This window comes from Ambystoma mexicanum, chromosome 4p, assembly GCF_040938575.1.
Source record: "Ambystoma mexicanum isolate Mex_15411 chromosome 4p, UKY_AmexF1_1, whole genome shotgun sequence".
NCBI lineage: Eukaryota > Metazoa > Chordata > Amphibia > Caudata > Ambystomatidae > Ambystoma > Ambystoma mexicanum.
The window spans coordinates 470,460,975-470,476,171 of record NC_090927.1 but is presented as its reverse complement, the minus strand read 5'-3'; the positions used below and the strand labels follow the sequence as shown (position 1 = coordinate 470,476,171).

Sequence of the window (15,197 nt, the reverse complement as noted above, 5' to 3'; positions counted from 1 at the left end):
ACATGATGTTAAATCGATGCTAGGCAATCTCTGGGAGGGTCTCCCGGAATCCTTACGGCCTCAAATGGAATGCTGTCTCTCTGGTCGCTCAATGTGCCACTGGGATAAAAGCATCTACTATGCCTCTGATCGTTTTATAGTTAGGTTCAATTACCGTTGCAGTATATGCAAGCATTGGGCATAGGATTTTCATAAGAGAGCAAGAGAGCAATGGTATAGCATTGCGCCAAAGTGGTCTGCGTCTAGGACTGCTATCAGATCAGGGCTGGGTACAGGGACTGGAGGAGGGCTATGCAGCTCCCACCCTAAACTGTTTATGGCTAGATCACAGCTCTGCAGATTTTGCCCTGGTAGTCTGGCTTTCAAAGGCTGCAGAGTCCCCACCAAATGACCATGGGGCCCATTTGGGTATCCGACTTAATCATAGCACTCAGTGTTGTTCATGCTGATGCAGCAGAGATAGCACTGCAAACCAGGCAAGTTTTCATGTGACTCTGCCCTTAGTAACCGACTCATCTTTTGGTGTGCAATGAAAAGGAAGTCAAGTTTTTGTAACATTATTTATTATTATATAAAATACAAAATGTAATATGGTTGTGGTAGAGTGCACAACATGTTTTGATCACTTCTGTATAAATAAGTGGAAAGAAATGATCACTTTCAGTACCAAACAAATAGTACCAGAGAGCATTTTAAAATATACTACAAAACTGAGAATTCAATGTCATACATTGCAGACATCAGCCAACGACCAAATCATACAGAACCTTAGATCTTGATTATGATTCTTTAGTGTGGACAAGTGATAAAGTGGTTGGAACATTATAATCGGTGGTTCTACAATTTAGAGATTGGCTTTTTGTGCCCAAACAAATTAACACAAATACATAATTGGTCATGGTTCACAAATCTAAAAGTATAGAACTAAGCTTTGTTAGAAATTACCAAAAATGGTTCTGCAAAATGTGCCTACAGACTACCATTCCACAGCATGCAGGATGACAGAAGTACCACTACATAAATGTATCATTTCTTAGATTCAACGTATTCTGTACCATTTTAATAAAGCAGTTCCACAATTCCCTCAGGTATAATCATCGCAAAACCTCCTCATTGTTTAGGTCTTCTAAGTTAATCGGTCATGATATGTCGATTTTGTGTAAGGCACGATTTCTGAACGAGAGAGCATATTTAAGACTTCTCCGATGATAAGGCTGAATCAAACACTGTCGACAGGACTTTGCAGATAGCTTGTGCTTGCTCCTGTATTATAAAACACAAATAAACGTAATAAGCTTACATCACTGGGCAATCATTGATAATAAATGTGTTAGTGCACATCGCTGACACATGATCAAGAACTTCACAATAAAACCACAAGTATAAAGTAACCACTTTCCAGAACTGTCAGGTTTCCCCGTTTTACCTGGCAGCACAAATCACATATTTGACTGTGCAAGCCAGAAAGCAGTCGCCAAGCAGGTGCAAGGATATGCAGGAACAAGGGCACACACACACAGGTATGGTTTGCCATGTCATCTCCCATGTTCTCAGCCTGAAACATTGGACCACGGATGGTGTCGAGCTCCAGCTCTCTGGCTTTTTCTGGGGTTCAATGCAACACATGTGGCCATGGTCCTCCTATGCACCTATGGCTCATTCCACATTACTTTGATGCCCCTGGTATAGATCTCGGCAGCACTCATAGCCAACCCGGTTTCTGTTTGTGCCTCAGTTCAGCGCAGCACTGCGGCTTGCTGTTTTGCTTTTCGGATACGTGTAGGGACTTCAGACTCACTTACCCTATTACATGGACAAAACGTTCTTAGACTCAGGGAGGCAATAAACCACACTTAGACCAATAATTAGAATATAAATGGCTCTTTACAGGCCCTTTATTCACATACGTTATAGACAACAAACATAGAATATTGTTAATCATACATAGACAAATGTAAACTTCAACATTAGTGTAGTTGCAGAAGGAAACTTCATCTTGGCCACCACGACACTGCCCAGTCCCAAAGCAGGTAGGCAGAGAGATCACACTTGCCAACGAGGTCTGGAGCAGAGCGTCCTTCCTCTCAGCGAGACTTCATCACCCGGGGATCCTAATCTCTCTAACTTTCCCTGAGGAGTACCTCTCCTCTTTATGGGGCAATTCCTGCCCCTTCATGGTTAAACTGCCCCCGGCCGAAGGACAGACAGCAAGCATGGGGAGCAAAGAGTGGAAAATTTCAGCTAGAAGTGGAAAAACCCAGCTTCTCTCCCCGCATCCCTTATCACTGCACCTGCATGGCTCCGACTCACTTCTTGGCTCGTCCTTCAGCAGACAATACAACTATCCTCCACAGTTAGCTCATCTGACATCATTATGTGACCTTGCAACCGTTAGAGAATTCACTTTTGCTTACTGAGCCCCCGAAACGTAGGTTTTCATTGCAGTAATGAAAGTGAATGTCCAAAATGGCCGCACATCAGCGCCATGTTGTTTTAGCTCATTTTCGCACATGCACTACGCTTGCTCTCCTGCTATGTTAATGTCAATAACTTTTATAAAGTGCAAGTTTGCCGGAGACATCATAGCTCCAAGTTAAACACCAGGGAGAGAGGGGCCTAGAACAGAAGGGTTTTTAAGAGTCGGCGAAAGTTGAAATGGTCAACTGTGGCTCGGAGTGACAGAGGCAGAACAGTTAACAGTTTGGCTGTTGCAACCGAGAACAATTGACCACCCATCCGAACTCGTCAAAACCGAGGGATGATGAGAAGCTGGGCACCACATGACCGAAGGGCATGGGCAGGTCGATATAGCTGAAATTTCTCCTGCAGAAATTCTGCCCACACATCATAGTAGGATCGGTGAATAATGCAGAGAGATTTAAAGGGGATCTGCTTCTGAACCAGTAGCCAGTGGAGTGAGCGCAGAACTGGAGAGATATGGGCACTGTGAGAGGTGTTGGTGGCAATAAGGGCCATGAGGTTTTGCAGTAACTGCAACCGATGAAGACTGCAATCCGGTTGAGATAGAAATAAAGAATTGCAGGAATCAAGTTGGCTAAGCGCGAGAGGACACGAGTGGATGGAGCTTAGTCAGAAGAAAAGGCAAAACTTTCCTAAGTACCCTTACCTGAAAGTAGCCAGTTTTATATAAAGAACTGACATGAGCTGCAGCCAATAGAGATTCAGAAAACATGAACCCCAAATTCCTCACCAAAGAGACAGGTGAGGGACAGGAGCCAAGCTCCGAAGGCTACCAGGCGGAGGACTAGAGTGACGAGGAAAGTGAGGGGCCGGGGAAAGTGCAGGAAGAAGAGCCCACCACCAGTACCTACGTTTTATTCTGATTCAGCTTAAGCCAGTTGCTACCCATCCAGCTACCCACCGCCGCCAGACAACCCCTAAGCTGAGACGCTGGGTCTAGCTGAGAAGGTATCAAGCCGGACGATGATTTGGGCGTTATCTGCATATGAGTACGAATGGAAGCTGTGGGAACGGATGAGCAGCAAAAAGGTCTGAATGTAGATGTTAAATAAAGCAGGGGATAGGGCGGAGCCTTGGGGGACACCAATGGAGAAATTGCTAGGTTAAATAAAAAAAGGAAGAGATAGAGAATATGTGTGCTTTCTGTCAGAAAGGATGAGAACCGGGAGAGGACATGGCCGGACAGGCCGGCCAGGGAGAGGCAATGTAGCAACATAGGATGGTCTACTCCTGGTCCGAATGCTGCTGATCGATCTAACAGAATCAAAGCACCAGTCTCCCCCTGGTCAACCAGTTGGGTCAGATCATCCATGACCAAGACAAGTACACTTTCTGTGCCTCGGCCAGGACGAAACCCCGACTGAAAGGATCAAGAAATTTAGACTGCTCAAGAAAAGACGTGAGGAGGGGTTGGGGGAAATCAGGGAGTCCAGAGGTTTAATGAAAAATCAGAGAAGTGAGATAGGCCGAACGTTAGCAAGGATCGTGGGGTCCAGAGAGGGTTTCTTTAGAAGAGGAATAACGGAAGATTGCTTTAATTCTGGTGGAATGGAAACAGCTGAACAGGACCGATTGACTGCCAGGCAGACCCAGGGAGCAATATGAGATAAGATCTCCTGGAGAATGCCAAGGGGGTGGCAGCTGAGCAAGAAATGGATTTAAGACGTTTGGTTGCGCTTATAATGTCAGTCGGTGTAAACAAAGGGAAGGTCGAGCACATTTCTGTGTATGCTACAAGTAGGGCCGGAAGGTCCTGGGTGATAGTAGGTAGCTCTGTAGCTGCGATCATCATTCGTACGTCGCTGACCTTGGTGAGAATAAAATCAGCTAGAGTCACAAAATGCTTGTGGGTGGGTAATGCCTGCCAAAGAGTCTGTCTTGGTTGAGAAAGACAGTACCAAGGAAAAAAGCTCCTTTAGTTTGTTCAGAGCACACTCTACCTTGTGCGTGTAGAAGGTTGTTTTCGCTAGACGAATCACCTGGTGATAGGCATTGGGGCAGCGTCTAAATAGTAATTAGTCTTCCAAGGTATAGGAAGAGTGCCACTTATGTTCCGTTTGATGCTTTTATTGGCGTATCGATTTCAGCTCATCGCTGAACCAAGGATCAGAGGGGCGGGATGAAGTTCTCTGCAGCTTTAGGGGGGCCACAGAGTCTGCCAAGGGTCTGTGCTATGAAGGAAAGTTCCACTAGATGAGTACCATTGCATCTGACTTGAATATTAGAAATAATGTCTTTGCTAGATACCCTATGCCAGCTGCATTCTAAAATCTGTTGGGGCGGGGCACCACTCGGGGAGTGGGCGTGCAAATGAAGAATGGGACCAGAAGGTGGTCAGACCATAAGATAGGAAACGGCAGAAAGACAGTAACCAAGGATTTTGGCACAAAGACCAGATCCAGGGTGTTTTCTAACGTGTAGGATCATGAACCAGCTGCTCCTGATTGAAATCGGCCATAGATTAGACGAATTTGCCTGCCAGAATTGATCTTGGAGGGTTGAATTTAAAACTAAAGTCACCCATAATCAACAGATTTGTGAGTTCCACGTGTAGTGTCAACAAGCTCAGGAAATTGATGACAAAAGAGGGGGTCAGTCCCGGGAGGGATTGTGGATGGTAAACAAATGCGAGACCACAATATGCGCCAATAGAGCTTCTAGTTTAATACTGTAATTTAGGGGGAGAAGGGTGGCCGTTCAGGGAGCTTTATAAATAATGGCAATGCCCCCATCTGTGTGGGCCGTCATGCAGTCAACACAAAGCATGTCATATGTATCTGGCAGAGTTTGAATAACCGTAGGGCCGGAAGAATCTTTTAGCCAGGTCCCTGTGACACAAATGAGGTCCGGCGTAAGCTTTGTGATCATGTCATAGCAGGATGCTGCATGCAAAACGAGGGAGCGTGCATTGGCCAGCAAGACGTCATATAGTCCTTCATTGCTATTTGGGAGAACTAGGCACAGAATGTGGCAGAACGGTACTCTGGGGAGATAATCACAGAAGCTCTTCTAGGGACCAGATTATGCGAGCGGAGGTAGAAGGGCCAGAACGAGTAGCCCATACAAGTACAGACAGCTTGAATTTGGCACACAATGCTCTTGTCCGCTGCGCTTCCAGGTGATTGTTGCATTTAAACACATTGGGCCTCATTATGAGTCAACCGGTCTGGAAAGAATGGTGGTGGTAAAACCGTTTAACCGTTTAACACCCTCCATGAATGCTTTCATCGCAGGCCCTTTCCACCAGGAAACCTTACTTTGTGATGTGGTATAGGCTGAGAGAGCCGCTAGGTGCACTCGTAGCGAATTAAAGACTCATCCTGATTCTAAGAGATATAGTAAATAGTGTACTATATGTGAAGGGGAAGTCAATTGGGTTGATGTTACATGCTTTACACCATAAGGCAGAGCGTTTCCATTTGTTAAAATAGCCAGTCAAACAGCTTTCATTCGGAATAAGAACCTTCAAGCATACAACTGAAGAAATTAAGGTAGAAAATAGAATTGCATTTTAATTTGTACAAAGTGTTTAGAGTTAATACAAACATTAAAATAACTTCATTAAATCCCAAAGCTAAACATATTCAATTGAGGAGAGCATTGCTCGCAGCCTCTTTCAAACTCAACCGTCGGGACATTACCAATATCTTCATCCTGGACATCTCTAAATTTGATATACTTAGATCTAACCTTTCAGATAATTACTTCCTGCAATTTGAAGAGTCCAAGATAATGATGCTCCGACCACAATAGGCATACCTTCCAAAGCGCTCTTCCTTTGAAGCCACGACCGGCTTGAGGGCAATTTGATCGCTAATTGGAACAGTGCATAATTCTAGGTGAACCAGGGCTGTTGCGGCACTTCTAGTTAAGAGTACCAGTTTGACATTCAGTTTTTACCAACATGGGCGTAGCTCCAAAGCTCAGAACCATGGGTAGATGCTGGCAAAACCTTTTTCTTATATATTTCCAGAGCTGGGGAGATGGCACCACTGCCATGCTTATTAAAAAACAATTGCACAGCCCCACTGTATTTTTCCAAGTTTTTCCCAGCTTTAAATATCTGTTCTGACCATCCACCTAACTTGTGAAATCTGACTCCCAGATAATCAAACCACCTGACTTGTTCCAATTTAATTCCGTTTGCTTTGATTGTCAAATGACTGTATTTAATGGATTGTGGCTGAAACACAGGACTTTTGTTTTATAAGTATTTAACTCGAGAAGAATTTGCCTGCACTTTATCATGAATACATTTAATGATTTAGTCAGAACTTAGGCGGCAGTTGCTAGGATGACAGTGTCATCAGCATAAAGGAACGCAGGGTATTTTTTTAATGCCAGCTTTGGAAAGCCCAGAGATTACAATACGTCAATTATTTCCTGTACATAAATACAAAATAAAAGGGTTGCCAACACGCACTCTTGTCTCACTCCTATATTGACTGCAAATGATCCTGTCTGTTCACCCCATGCTGAGGTTTTGTCATGCAAGCGTCTAGTTAGGTCTTCCATCCGGTATAGGCCCAGTGCGTTATGCGCCCATTCTCTCTCAGACGGGAGCATCTCCCTCTTCCATCCCCCTGCTAGACACACCCTGGCTGGAGAAACCGCGAAGGGCAGCAGACGTGGGGGAAGTGGGGACAGTTGATAACTCTCCCAAGCTTACAAGGTGGATTATTGTGATGAGTGGTAACTGCACCAATGGAAGCAATTGGGGACGGAAACAAAGAGTTGGGCCCCAGGACAGGCCCACACAAATGACCAATGGCTCTGGATGTGCAACAGGCGAAATATGGACATAAGACTCCATTGGCTAACCCATGTGGCATCTCTGCATCCACAAAAGACTATGGGGTTGGGGGGGGGGCAGGAAGGGGAGTTGGGGAAGTTCAAGTGTGTTCTTGGGGGGTGGGTGAAAATATCTTACAAGAAATCCAAATGGTGTTCTGCTGTAATGATGGGTTCGCAGTTGTGTAAACATGCCATATCCTTGCAACTGTGCCAATAAACTAAAGAAAAAAGAAAAGGGGGGGACAAAAATATCCACCAAAAAAGACATTTGCAACAGCCCACTCGTCTCGGGTGGCACTTCCCGCGGGAATCCTGTTGTGGCAGATGAGGCACAAAATCATGCACCCACTCGCTCAGGCACGCCGCTAGCCGGATGACAGCAGGTTGGGTCACAGGTGGTACGGCCACTGTTGCCCCACTGGTGGAAGGCACTGAAGCTGTGGACGCGGATGGTGCTGCAGGTGAGGCAGTGAATGCAGTACTGCAGACCAGTTGTGCTGCCTGGGGTCCATGGGCCTTGAATGTCTGCTTGTAGTGGGCCTGCCGGTAGAGCTCGTCCACTGCATCCCAGTGGAACCTCACCAGATGCTGGATGAGGGTCCACGCGGGCAGCCCCCATTGCAGGACCTTTCGGCAGAAGACCTCCTCCACCTCCTTACGCTGTTGTGCGCGGGCACAATAAATACCTCTAGCAGTGCAACACCATCGTTATGCTACGCGCCTTCTGCGGGGGAAGGGTGAGGCGGTGGCAACCCAGGCGACATCCTCATCTTGAGGAGGGACGAAAAAAAAAAAAGAACACAGAAAGCTATATAAAAGAACACACAAAACTCACATCTAACAAGAAAAGGGAGAGAGGTTAAGGAGTAAGGGAAGGTAAAGAGGGATAGCGAAAATTGTTTTTGGTTTGCAAAAAGCTGTTGCTTGCAGGAGTGAAAAGTGTCTATAGGCAAGACAAAAAAGCAATGAGAAAATCATACAAATTTATTGTGGGTGTGGTGAAATAACTGCGGTTATCGCAGAGAACCAATCAGGGGCCGCGTTGCAGAGTCATGTGGGCATCATAGCGTTCATGCAGTCGGCATGGTTTCATAACTGCGGTTACAGGAACAACAAATAAAGCAAGCAAACATGTACAAAAGGGGGGGAGGGGAACAAGTTGCAGAGAAAATGTGCACAGAAGAACACGTTACTTACCTGTGGTAACGTTCTTTTGATTGGATATTCCTCCCACGTATTCCTCATTTTATGATATCTACATATCCAACTTTAATTGCTTCGGAAAATCCTTTCCGCAGGGGGAGCTGCGCGACGATTGGCATCAGTTCCGTTTTTATGCGTATTTCCAATTTACTTTTGGATGTACCTTACGTCAGACAGTTACTCACCCTGAAAGAGCGTAAATTGCAACAAGGAAATTCTACTGCGGGGTAAGTTGGGAGGAGTGATGAGGAATATGTGTGCGGAACATCCAATCGAGAAAACGTTACCACAGGTAAGTAACTTGTTCTTCAAATGGATTGTGTCCTCGCACGTATTCCTCATCTTACAATAGACTCCCAAAGAAGTGTTTGCATTTTTGGAGGAGGGAGTCCAAAATGTCAGTTTCAAATAAGAATGTAGGAGTTCATTATTGGCTTATGTGTACAGAATGTAACATTGCCTTTCAAAAACTACCATCCAGGCCTGAGCAATAGTCCAGACAATAATGCTTGGTGAATGTGTGGACGGAGGACCATGTGGCTGCCGCACAAATATCCTGAATTGGGACTCCCCTCTGCAAGGCAGAGGAAGTACAGATGCCACTGGTTGAATGATCTCTGAGATCCTCGGCAGGATCTTTTTCTGCTAATCTGTAGCATTCAGAAATTCCTAAAATGATCCACCTGGATAAGGTTTGTTTTGTAACCGCCATACCCAATTTATGGCCTGTGTAAACAAAAGGTTTATCATCCTGTCTTAACTTAAACATTCTGGATAAGTAGAAGCTAAGTGCATGTTTTGGGTCAAGCCTGTGTAATCTCTCCTCTTCCTTTCCAGGATAAGGTAGAGGATAAAACGATGGAAGTATGATTTTTTGAGTTAACTGAAATCTTTGCTAAAAAAAAGTAGGTTTAACCTTAAGGACCACTCTATCCTTAAAGAAGACTGTGTAAGGAGGCTGGCAGGACAAGGCTTGTAGTTGACTCACCCTACGTGCTAAGGTAAGAGTAACCAAAAGGATGGTCTTCAGAGTTAGTAATCTTAGAGGGCAGGAATGAATAGGCTCAAATAGAGCACACATGACAAATTTCAAAACAAAATTGAGATCCCAAATTGGGACTTGAAATGTGATCGGAGGGAATACATTTGTCAATCCCTTCAGTAATGGTATCACTAGTGGCATTTTGAAGAAAGATACCTCTTCAGAGGAGTGCTTAAAAATAGATAGCGCTGCCAGATATACTTTAATTGTGCCAACCTGGAGCCCCAGATTAACCAGGTGTAACAAGAACGAAAACGCCATAGGTGTACTGCATGTAAAAGGGTCCACATCATATCCCTGCAACAGCTGCAGAACTTGTTCTAATGACAGCGGTATAAGGATTTAGTTCCTGGCCTTCTGGCCGAAAGCAAAATCTCCATTACATTGTCCGGGAGGTCCCAATCGTCTGGGACGTCCCAATCCTTATAGCTCAACCTCTCAGAAACCTTGCATGAAGGTTGAGTGTCTTGACCTTTGGATGAAGAACCCGACCCTCGTCTCGCGAGAGAAGGTCCTACTCTTTGAGGCAGACTTATTGGAGGGCAGATGGACATGTTCAGAAGGTCTGGGTACCATGTCCTCCTGTCCTCCTGGCCCATTCCAGAGCAATTGGGATCATGGCTTTCCCGAACTTTCTTAACCTTCTGATCACTTGAGGAATGACGGGGACTGGAGGAAACACGTACAGGAGTGGAAACTCCCAGTCCACTAAGAACACGTCCCCTAGAGCTCCTCTTGGGGGAAATTCCCTGGAGCAGTACAGCTCACACTTCTGGTCGCGAACAGATCCACGTGCTGGGTTCCCCAAAGGGTGAGGATGTCTTGAAGGACTTCCTGAGCTAGTTCTCACTCATGAGAAACAGTGTTCTGCCTGCTCAGAGAGTCTGCCGTCGTGTTCTCCTCTCAGACTAGGTGAACTGCCAATAGGGAGATTCCTTCTTGAATTGCCCAGGACCAGAACTGCATTGCTTCTCTGCACAGTGGTAGTGACCCTACACCTCCTCTCTTGTTGAGGTAGTAAATGGCCACTGTGTTGTCTGACATTATCAGGATGTTCCTTCCCCGTACAGAGGGCAGAAAGGCCTTCAGCGCCAGTCTGATTGGCCTCAGCTCCAAAAGGTTGATGTGTAGTTTGGACTCCAATGGAGACCAACAACCGCTGATTGTCAGATTGTTGGCATGTGCTCCCCACCCCGTGAGTGAGGCATCCATAACTACAGTTATTTCCGGCCACGGTTGCCAAAAGGGTTCTCCCTTTCCTCGCAGGCCCACCACAGAAGGTCCTGTGCGACTCTGCTTGGAACTTGAAGAAGGTCTGACATCCTGCCTGAGAATTGGGACCATTGAGTCATGAGAGCCCATTGGACAGATCTCATTCTCAGGCGAGCCTCTGGCACCAGGAAAATGCAGGATGCCATGTGGCCGAGCAACCAAAAAATATAAAATCGAATGCGGGAAGACACTGGGCTCTCTGGAATTTGGTGACCATCTGCAGAATGTCTTGAGACCTTCACCTCGGGTGGGGAGGCTTTCCCAAGGTTGCATCTAGGACTGCCCCCATGAATTGGAGGCTTTGAGATGGTATCATGTGGGACTTCTTGAAGTTAAGGGAGAGCCCAGTCTGTGGAGAGAGTGACAGGTGGAGCCGAGATGTTCCAGGACCTGTTTTGGAGAACATGCCCTGATCAGCCAATCATCCAGGTAGGGGTAGACATGAACCCCCCTCTCCTGAGACTGCCTGCCACCATCGCCATCAACTTGGTGGAAACCCTCAGGCAGAGGTCAGCCTAAATGGCAGAACTCGAAGACGATAATGAGAACCGCCAACAGCGAAACTCCGGTACCTTCTGTGCTGATGATGGATTGGCAAATGCAAGTAAGCATCCTTAAGGTCCAATGATAACCTCCAGTCCTGAAGTTGGAGGGCATGTAGGATCGGAGAAAGGGTAACCATCTTGAACTTGTCCTTCCTGAGGCACTTGTTCAAGTCTCTTAAATCCAAGATGGGTCTCAATCCTCCGTCCTTCTTAGGGATTAGAAATTAAGCGGAGTACCAACCCTTGTTCCTCTCTGCTACAGGTACTGGTTCTATAGCACCTTTCTCCAGCAGGGTCAACATTTTCTGCACAAGGAGCGGATCTGGAACTTTGAAAGAATTATACCCTTTTGGATGATCCTGAGGCCTTTTTAGAAAGGGAAGGCAGTAACCCTGGGCTACTGTTTCCAATGGGAAACGTCAAAAAAGGTGTGCCAAAAAAAAACGGCCAAAAAAAAGCCTAAATGGGAGATTTGGCCGAATTTCGGCTGTTTGAAAATTCCGAACGACCAAAAAGTTCGACCAAATCCCCCATTCGGTGCTCAGGGCTGCAGGGGTGTCCCCCATACACTTGTTCACTATATTGTGAGCAGGGGTTGCGGGGGTGTCTCGTGCAGTCGATCCCAAAAAGTTACAAAAAAGAAAAAAGAAAAGGAAAGGACTCTGCCGCGCCTGTTCCCGATCACGGAAGTGAAAGGCGTTGCAGGGACGCAGTGAGTCGGCGGCACACAGCGAAGTGTGCTGCCGCAAGGTAAGTAGGAGTGTGGGGGTGTGGACCAATTCGTAAGTCGGAAATGTTCAGGGGAGAAAAGACTGAAGGTTATCTTTCGGGAAAAAATCTTCGGTCTTTTCTCCCTCGAACATTTCCATCACAGTATTCTAACCCCGATCCTTTCCATTGCCCATGCCTCTGAAGTAATACCCTGCCATTCTTTTGATGCGGCTGTTGCAGCGGCTGAGGGTAAAGCAGCGGCTGAGGGAAAGCAGCTGTTGTCTGTGCGGCTTTAGCACCTTTTCCCCGTCCGCCACGGGGGAATCTTCTCTGACCTCTTTGATTACACAGTCCTCTACCTATTCCAACTGAGGAGTAATAGTGAAAGTGCCTGCCCCTCCAAGCCGTTCCAGTGGGGCGAGTTTGTGGCTGTCTGATTGCAGCGCCAAGGGATTTGGCTGCTGCCTTTGAGGTCTGCAGCTTCTCCAGACTCTCATCAACCTTGCTGCCAAATAAATGTGTGCCGTCAAAGGTCATGTTAAGAAGTCTGGATTGCACATCTGAAACAAAACCAGACTTTCTGAACCAGGCAAATCTGTGCATTACAGTGCTAGCAACCATAGCTCTGCTGATACGGTCAGCAGAGTTGAGACCAGTCTGAAGGGATTTGCACATTGCATCCTTCCCATCCTTAATATTTAGGAAACCGTCTTTTTTCCCCTTTGGGGATATGCTCAGCCACCATTGATATACGTTCCCATATGGTAAAAGTGAATTTAGCCAGGGCACACGTAGCATTTGCCGATTTAAGGGCCATACTTCCCACAGAGATCTTTTTTGCCATAGCATCATAGCGTTTGTCATTATGTTGGGGGGGAATTGTTGGTTATGCACTCTGTTTGGATGTGGCGGCCTGTACCACCAAACTTTCTGGAGTTTGATGTTTACTTAGGTAACAGGGGTCACTGCTTGAAGCCCTGTATTTGTAATTTTGTATTTGCAGCTGGAATTAATTCCGGTGTCTCCTAGTTGGCATTGACCCGCCTTTGTAAGGCAACATGAAAGGGAAGATCCTCCTGGGGTCCCTTATCTAAAATATCGGTTAGATCATCCTGCTCAAAAAGTGGTGCAGGTCTGCTCCATCCCAGATATTCTATAACTCTAGACATTAGTTGTCTGTACTACCCATCAGCATGGTCTGAGGGATCTGGTCTTCTAAATTCAATTTTGGGAGAGGTGTCTATCCCACTTGCAGTTTGCAGAGTGTAATGGAGATCTTTTATCCTCGACTCCTCTGATATTAGAGCCTCTGGAACACCTTGTGTCCCATATTGCAATCCAAAAGGATGTGATTCATCAGACGATGGCTAATTTTCCTCATAAATTGAAGAAAGTGACTTAAAAAAGTCTTTCCTTGGCAGTGGGGTAAAAGAGTCTCTAGTTTTTTCAAACTCCTTCAAGGATTTTGTCATATGCGTTGACAATGTCATTGAAGTCGAGGGCTTGGACAGCTGACGTGTCGAAGATTTTTTGGACAATGATGTTGAATCTTTTGGCGTCAATGATGTCGAAAAATATCCTTTTGTAGGAGTTTTTTCTCGACCCGATAGAACTTCCGAATGTTCTCAAGGAGTTTTCTCCTGGAAACCCAGGCCCGAGGGCGCACGGGTTTTGTCTTTTGCCTTTTCTCTATCTGGTTTCTTGACATGGGCATGACTCTTGCTTTTCTTTGAAGGGGGTCGAGGCCGCATTCTTGAATACTTAAAGCATTTTTAGTCTGAATCTCTCCCATTCAGCCAGTGAGGGCGATTTGGTTGGACAAGCAACATGTTCAGGGGAGGAATTTGATGACTAACACAGCGATCTGTGATGCCTTTTCTTCGAATGCCGTGAGTACTACGAGGACAGGTGAGACCCACTGCTGGATCGTGATCTTTTAACTTTCTTCCGACGAGGAGAGTCGCCTCTCGGCTCATCGGAAGATCACCTTTTTGACCGAGTCACCAAAGGGGATTTATGTGACCTACCTGCAGCTAACCTCCCTCTAGGCTCTTTGAGGGCTTTCGCTGTCATCGATAGGCAGGTTACACACTCCAATGTTATATGAATGGATCCCACGCACCACAGACACACCTGATGGAAGTCCGTAAGGGACATTTTCACCCCTTAGTCGTGGCATGTTTTAAACCCTGATCTTGGAGTCGATAATGCCGACGACGATGCAATACATTTTCTTAAAATTCGATAGGTTTCTCAAAGGAACTGAAGCGCGCTGTTCTTCTGAAGCGATAGCTCTTGCGGAAAAACAGAACTGAAGCCAAAGGTCGCTGTGCATGCTATACACCAGTGATGACGTCCACATCGAGACAGAGGCCCTTGAGGGACATTAAGTAGACAGGCATCGGCGCGCAGCGGCCCCTGCTGGAATTTTTTTCCAAAGCAGATAAAGCTGGATATGGAAATATCATAAAATAAGGAATACATGGGAGGACACAATCCATTGAAATATACATTATAAGTTGGAGGCTAGACCAGCTAAACATCTTAGAAAAAATTGCCACTTCAACTCATGCTTTAGCAGTAAAGAAGGAGAGGAAGCATTACATCTTTCCGGACTATGGTTATTACAAATAGAGTTCCACCACAATTTAGAATAATGGGTGATTTAAATTCTTCCAATTAGACTTTATAGTTTGAATTGGCACTAAAATAAGGTCAAAGAACACACATTGGTATCCAATACATGTTGTAGCATTGCACGTCCCATGAAAAATAATTTAAAACAAAAATCTTGTTGCAGGTTGAAAATAAGCTTGAATGTGTTTCACACGCTTTTCCAAAATGATTTAACATTATCACATTCAACAAACATATGTTTAAAAGAACCCTGGGCATGAAGGCAACTACAACTTTCGTTCTGTGAACCTCCACATTTGAAGAGGAAAAGAGGAGTGATGAAAGCTCTATGAAAAAAGAAGTATAAAGTTTGAAGTAAGTAGGCTATCTGATGTGGTTACTTAGAGATATTCTTCCACACAAGAGGCCAACGTAGTTGGTTATCCAGTAGAGTTCAATCCTGCTGCCAGGCAACAAGACAATCCCATACAGTTTCTGAAGGAGTATACCTCTGAAAGATCTTTATAGAACAG

The 15,197-nt window shown here is 45.7% G+C and overlaps 1 protein-coding gene across 1 annotated transcript in view; it reads right to left on the bottom strand.

Annotated features, from left to right (window-relative positions):
* Nucleotides 1–546: 546 nt before the first annotated feature.
* Nucleotides 547–15,197, bottom strand: part of ITGB1BP1 (integrin subunit beta 1 binding protein 1) — a 269,425-nt gene continuing 254,774 nt past the window's right edge. Inside the window, exon 7 of the mRNA XM_069606001.1 lies at nucleotides 547–1,263. Within this exon, the coding sequence (XP_069462102.1) occupies nucleotides 1,192–1,263 (72 nt within the window). The 3' untranslated portion in view covers nucleotides 547–1,191. The remainder of the gene's footprint in view (nucleotides 1,264–15,197) is intronic.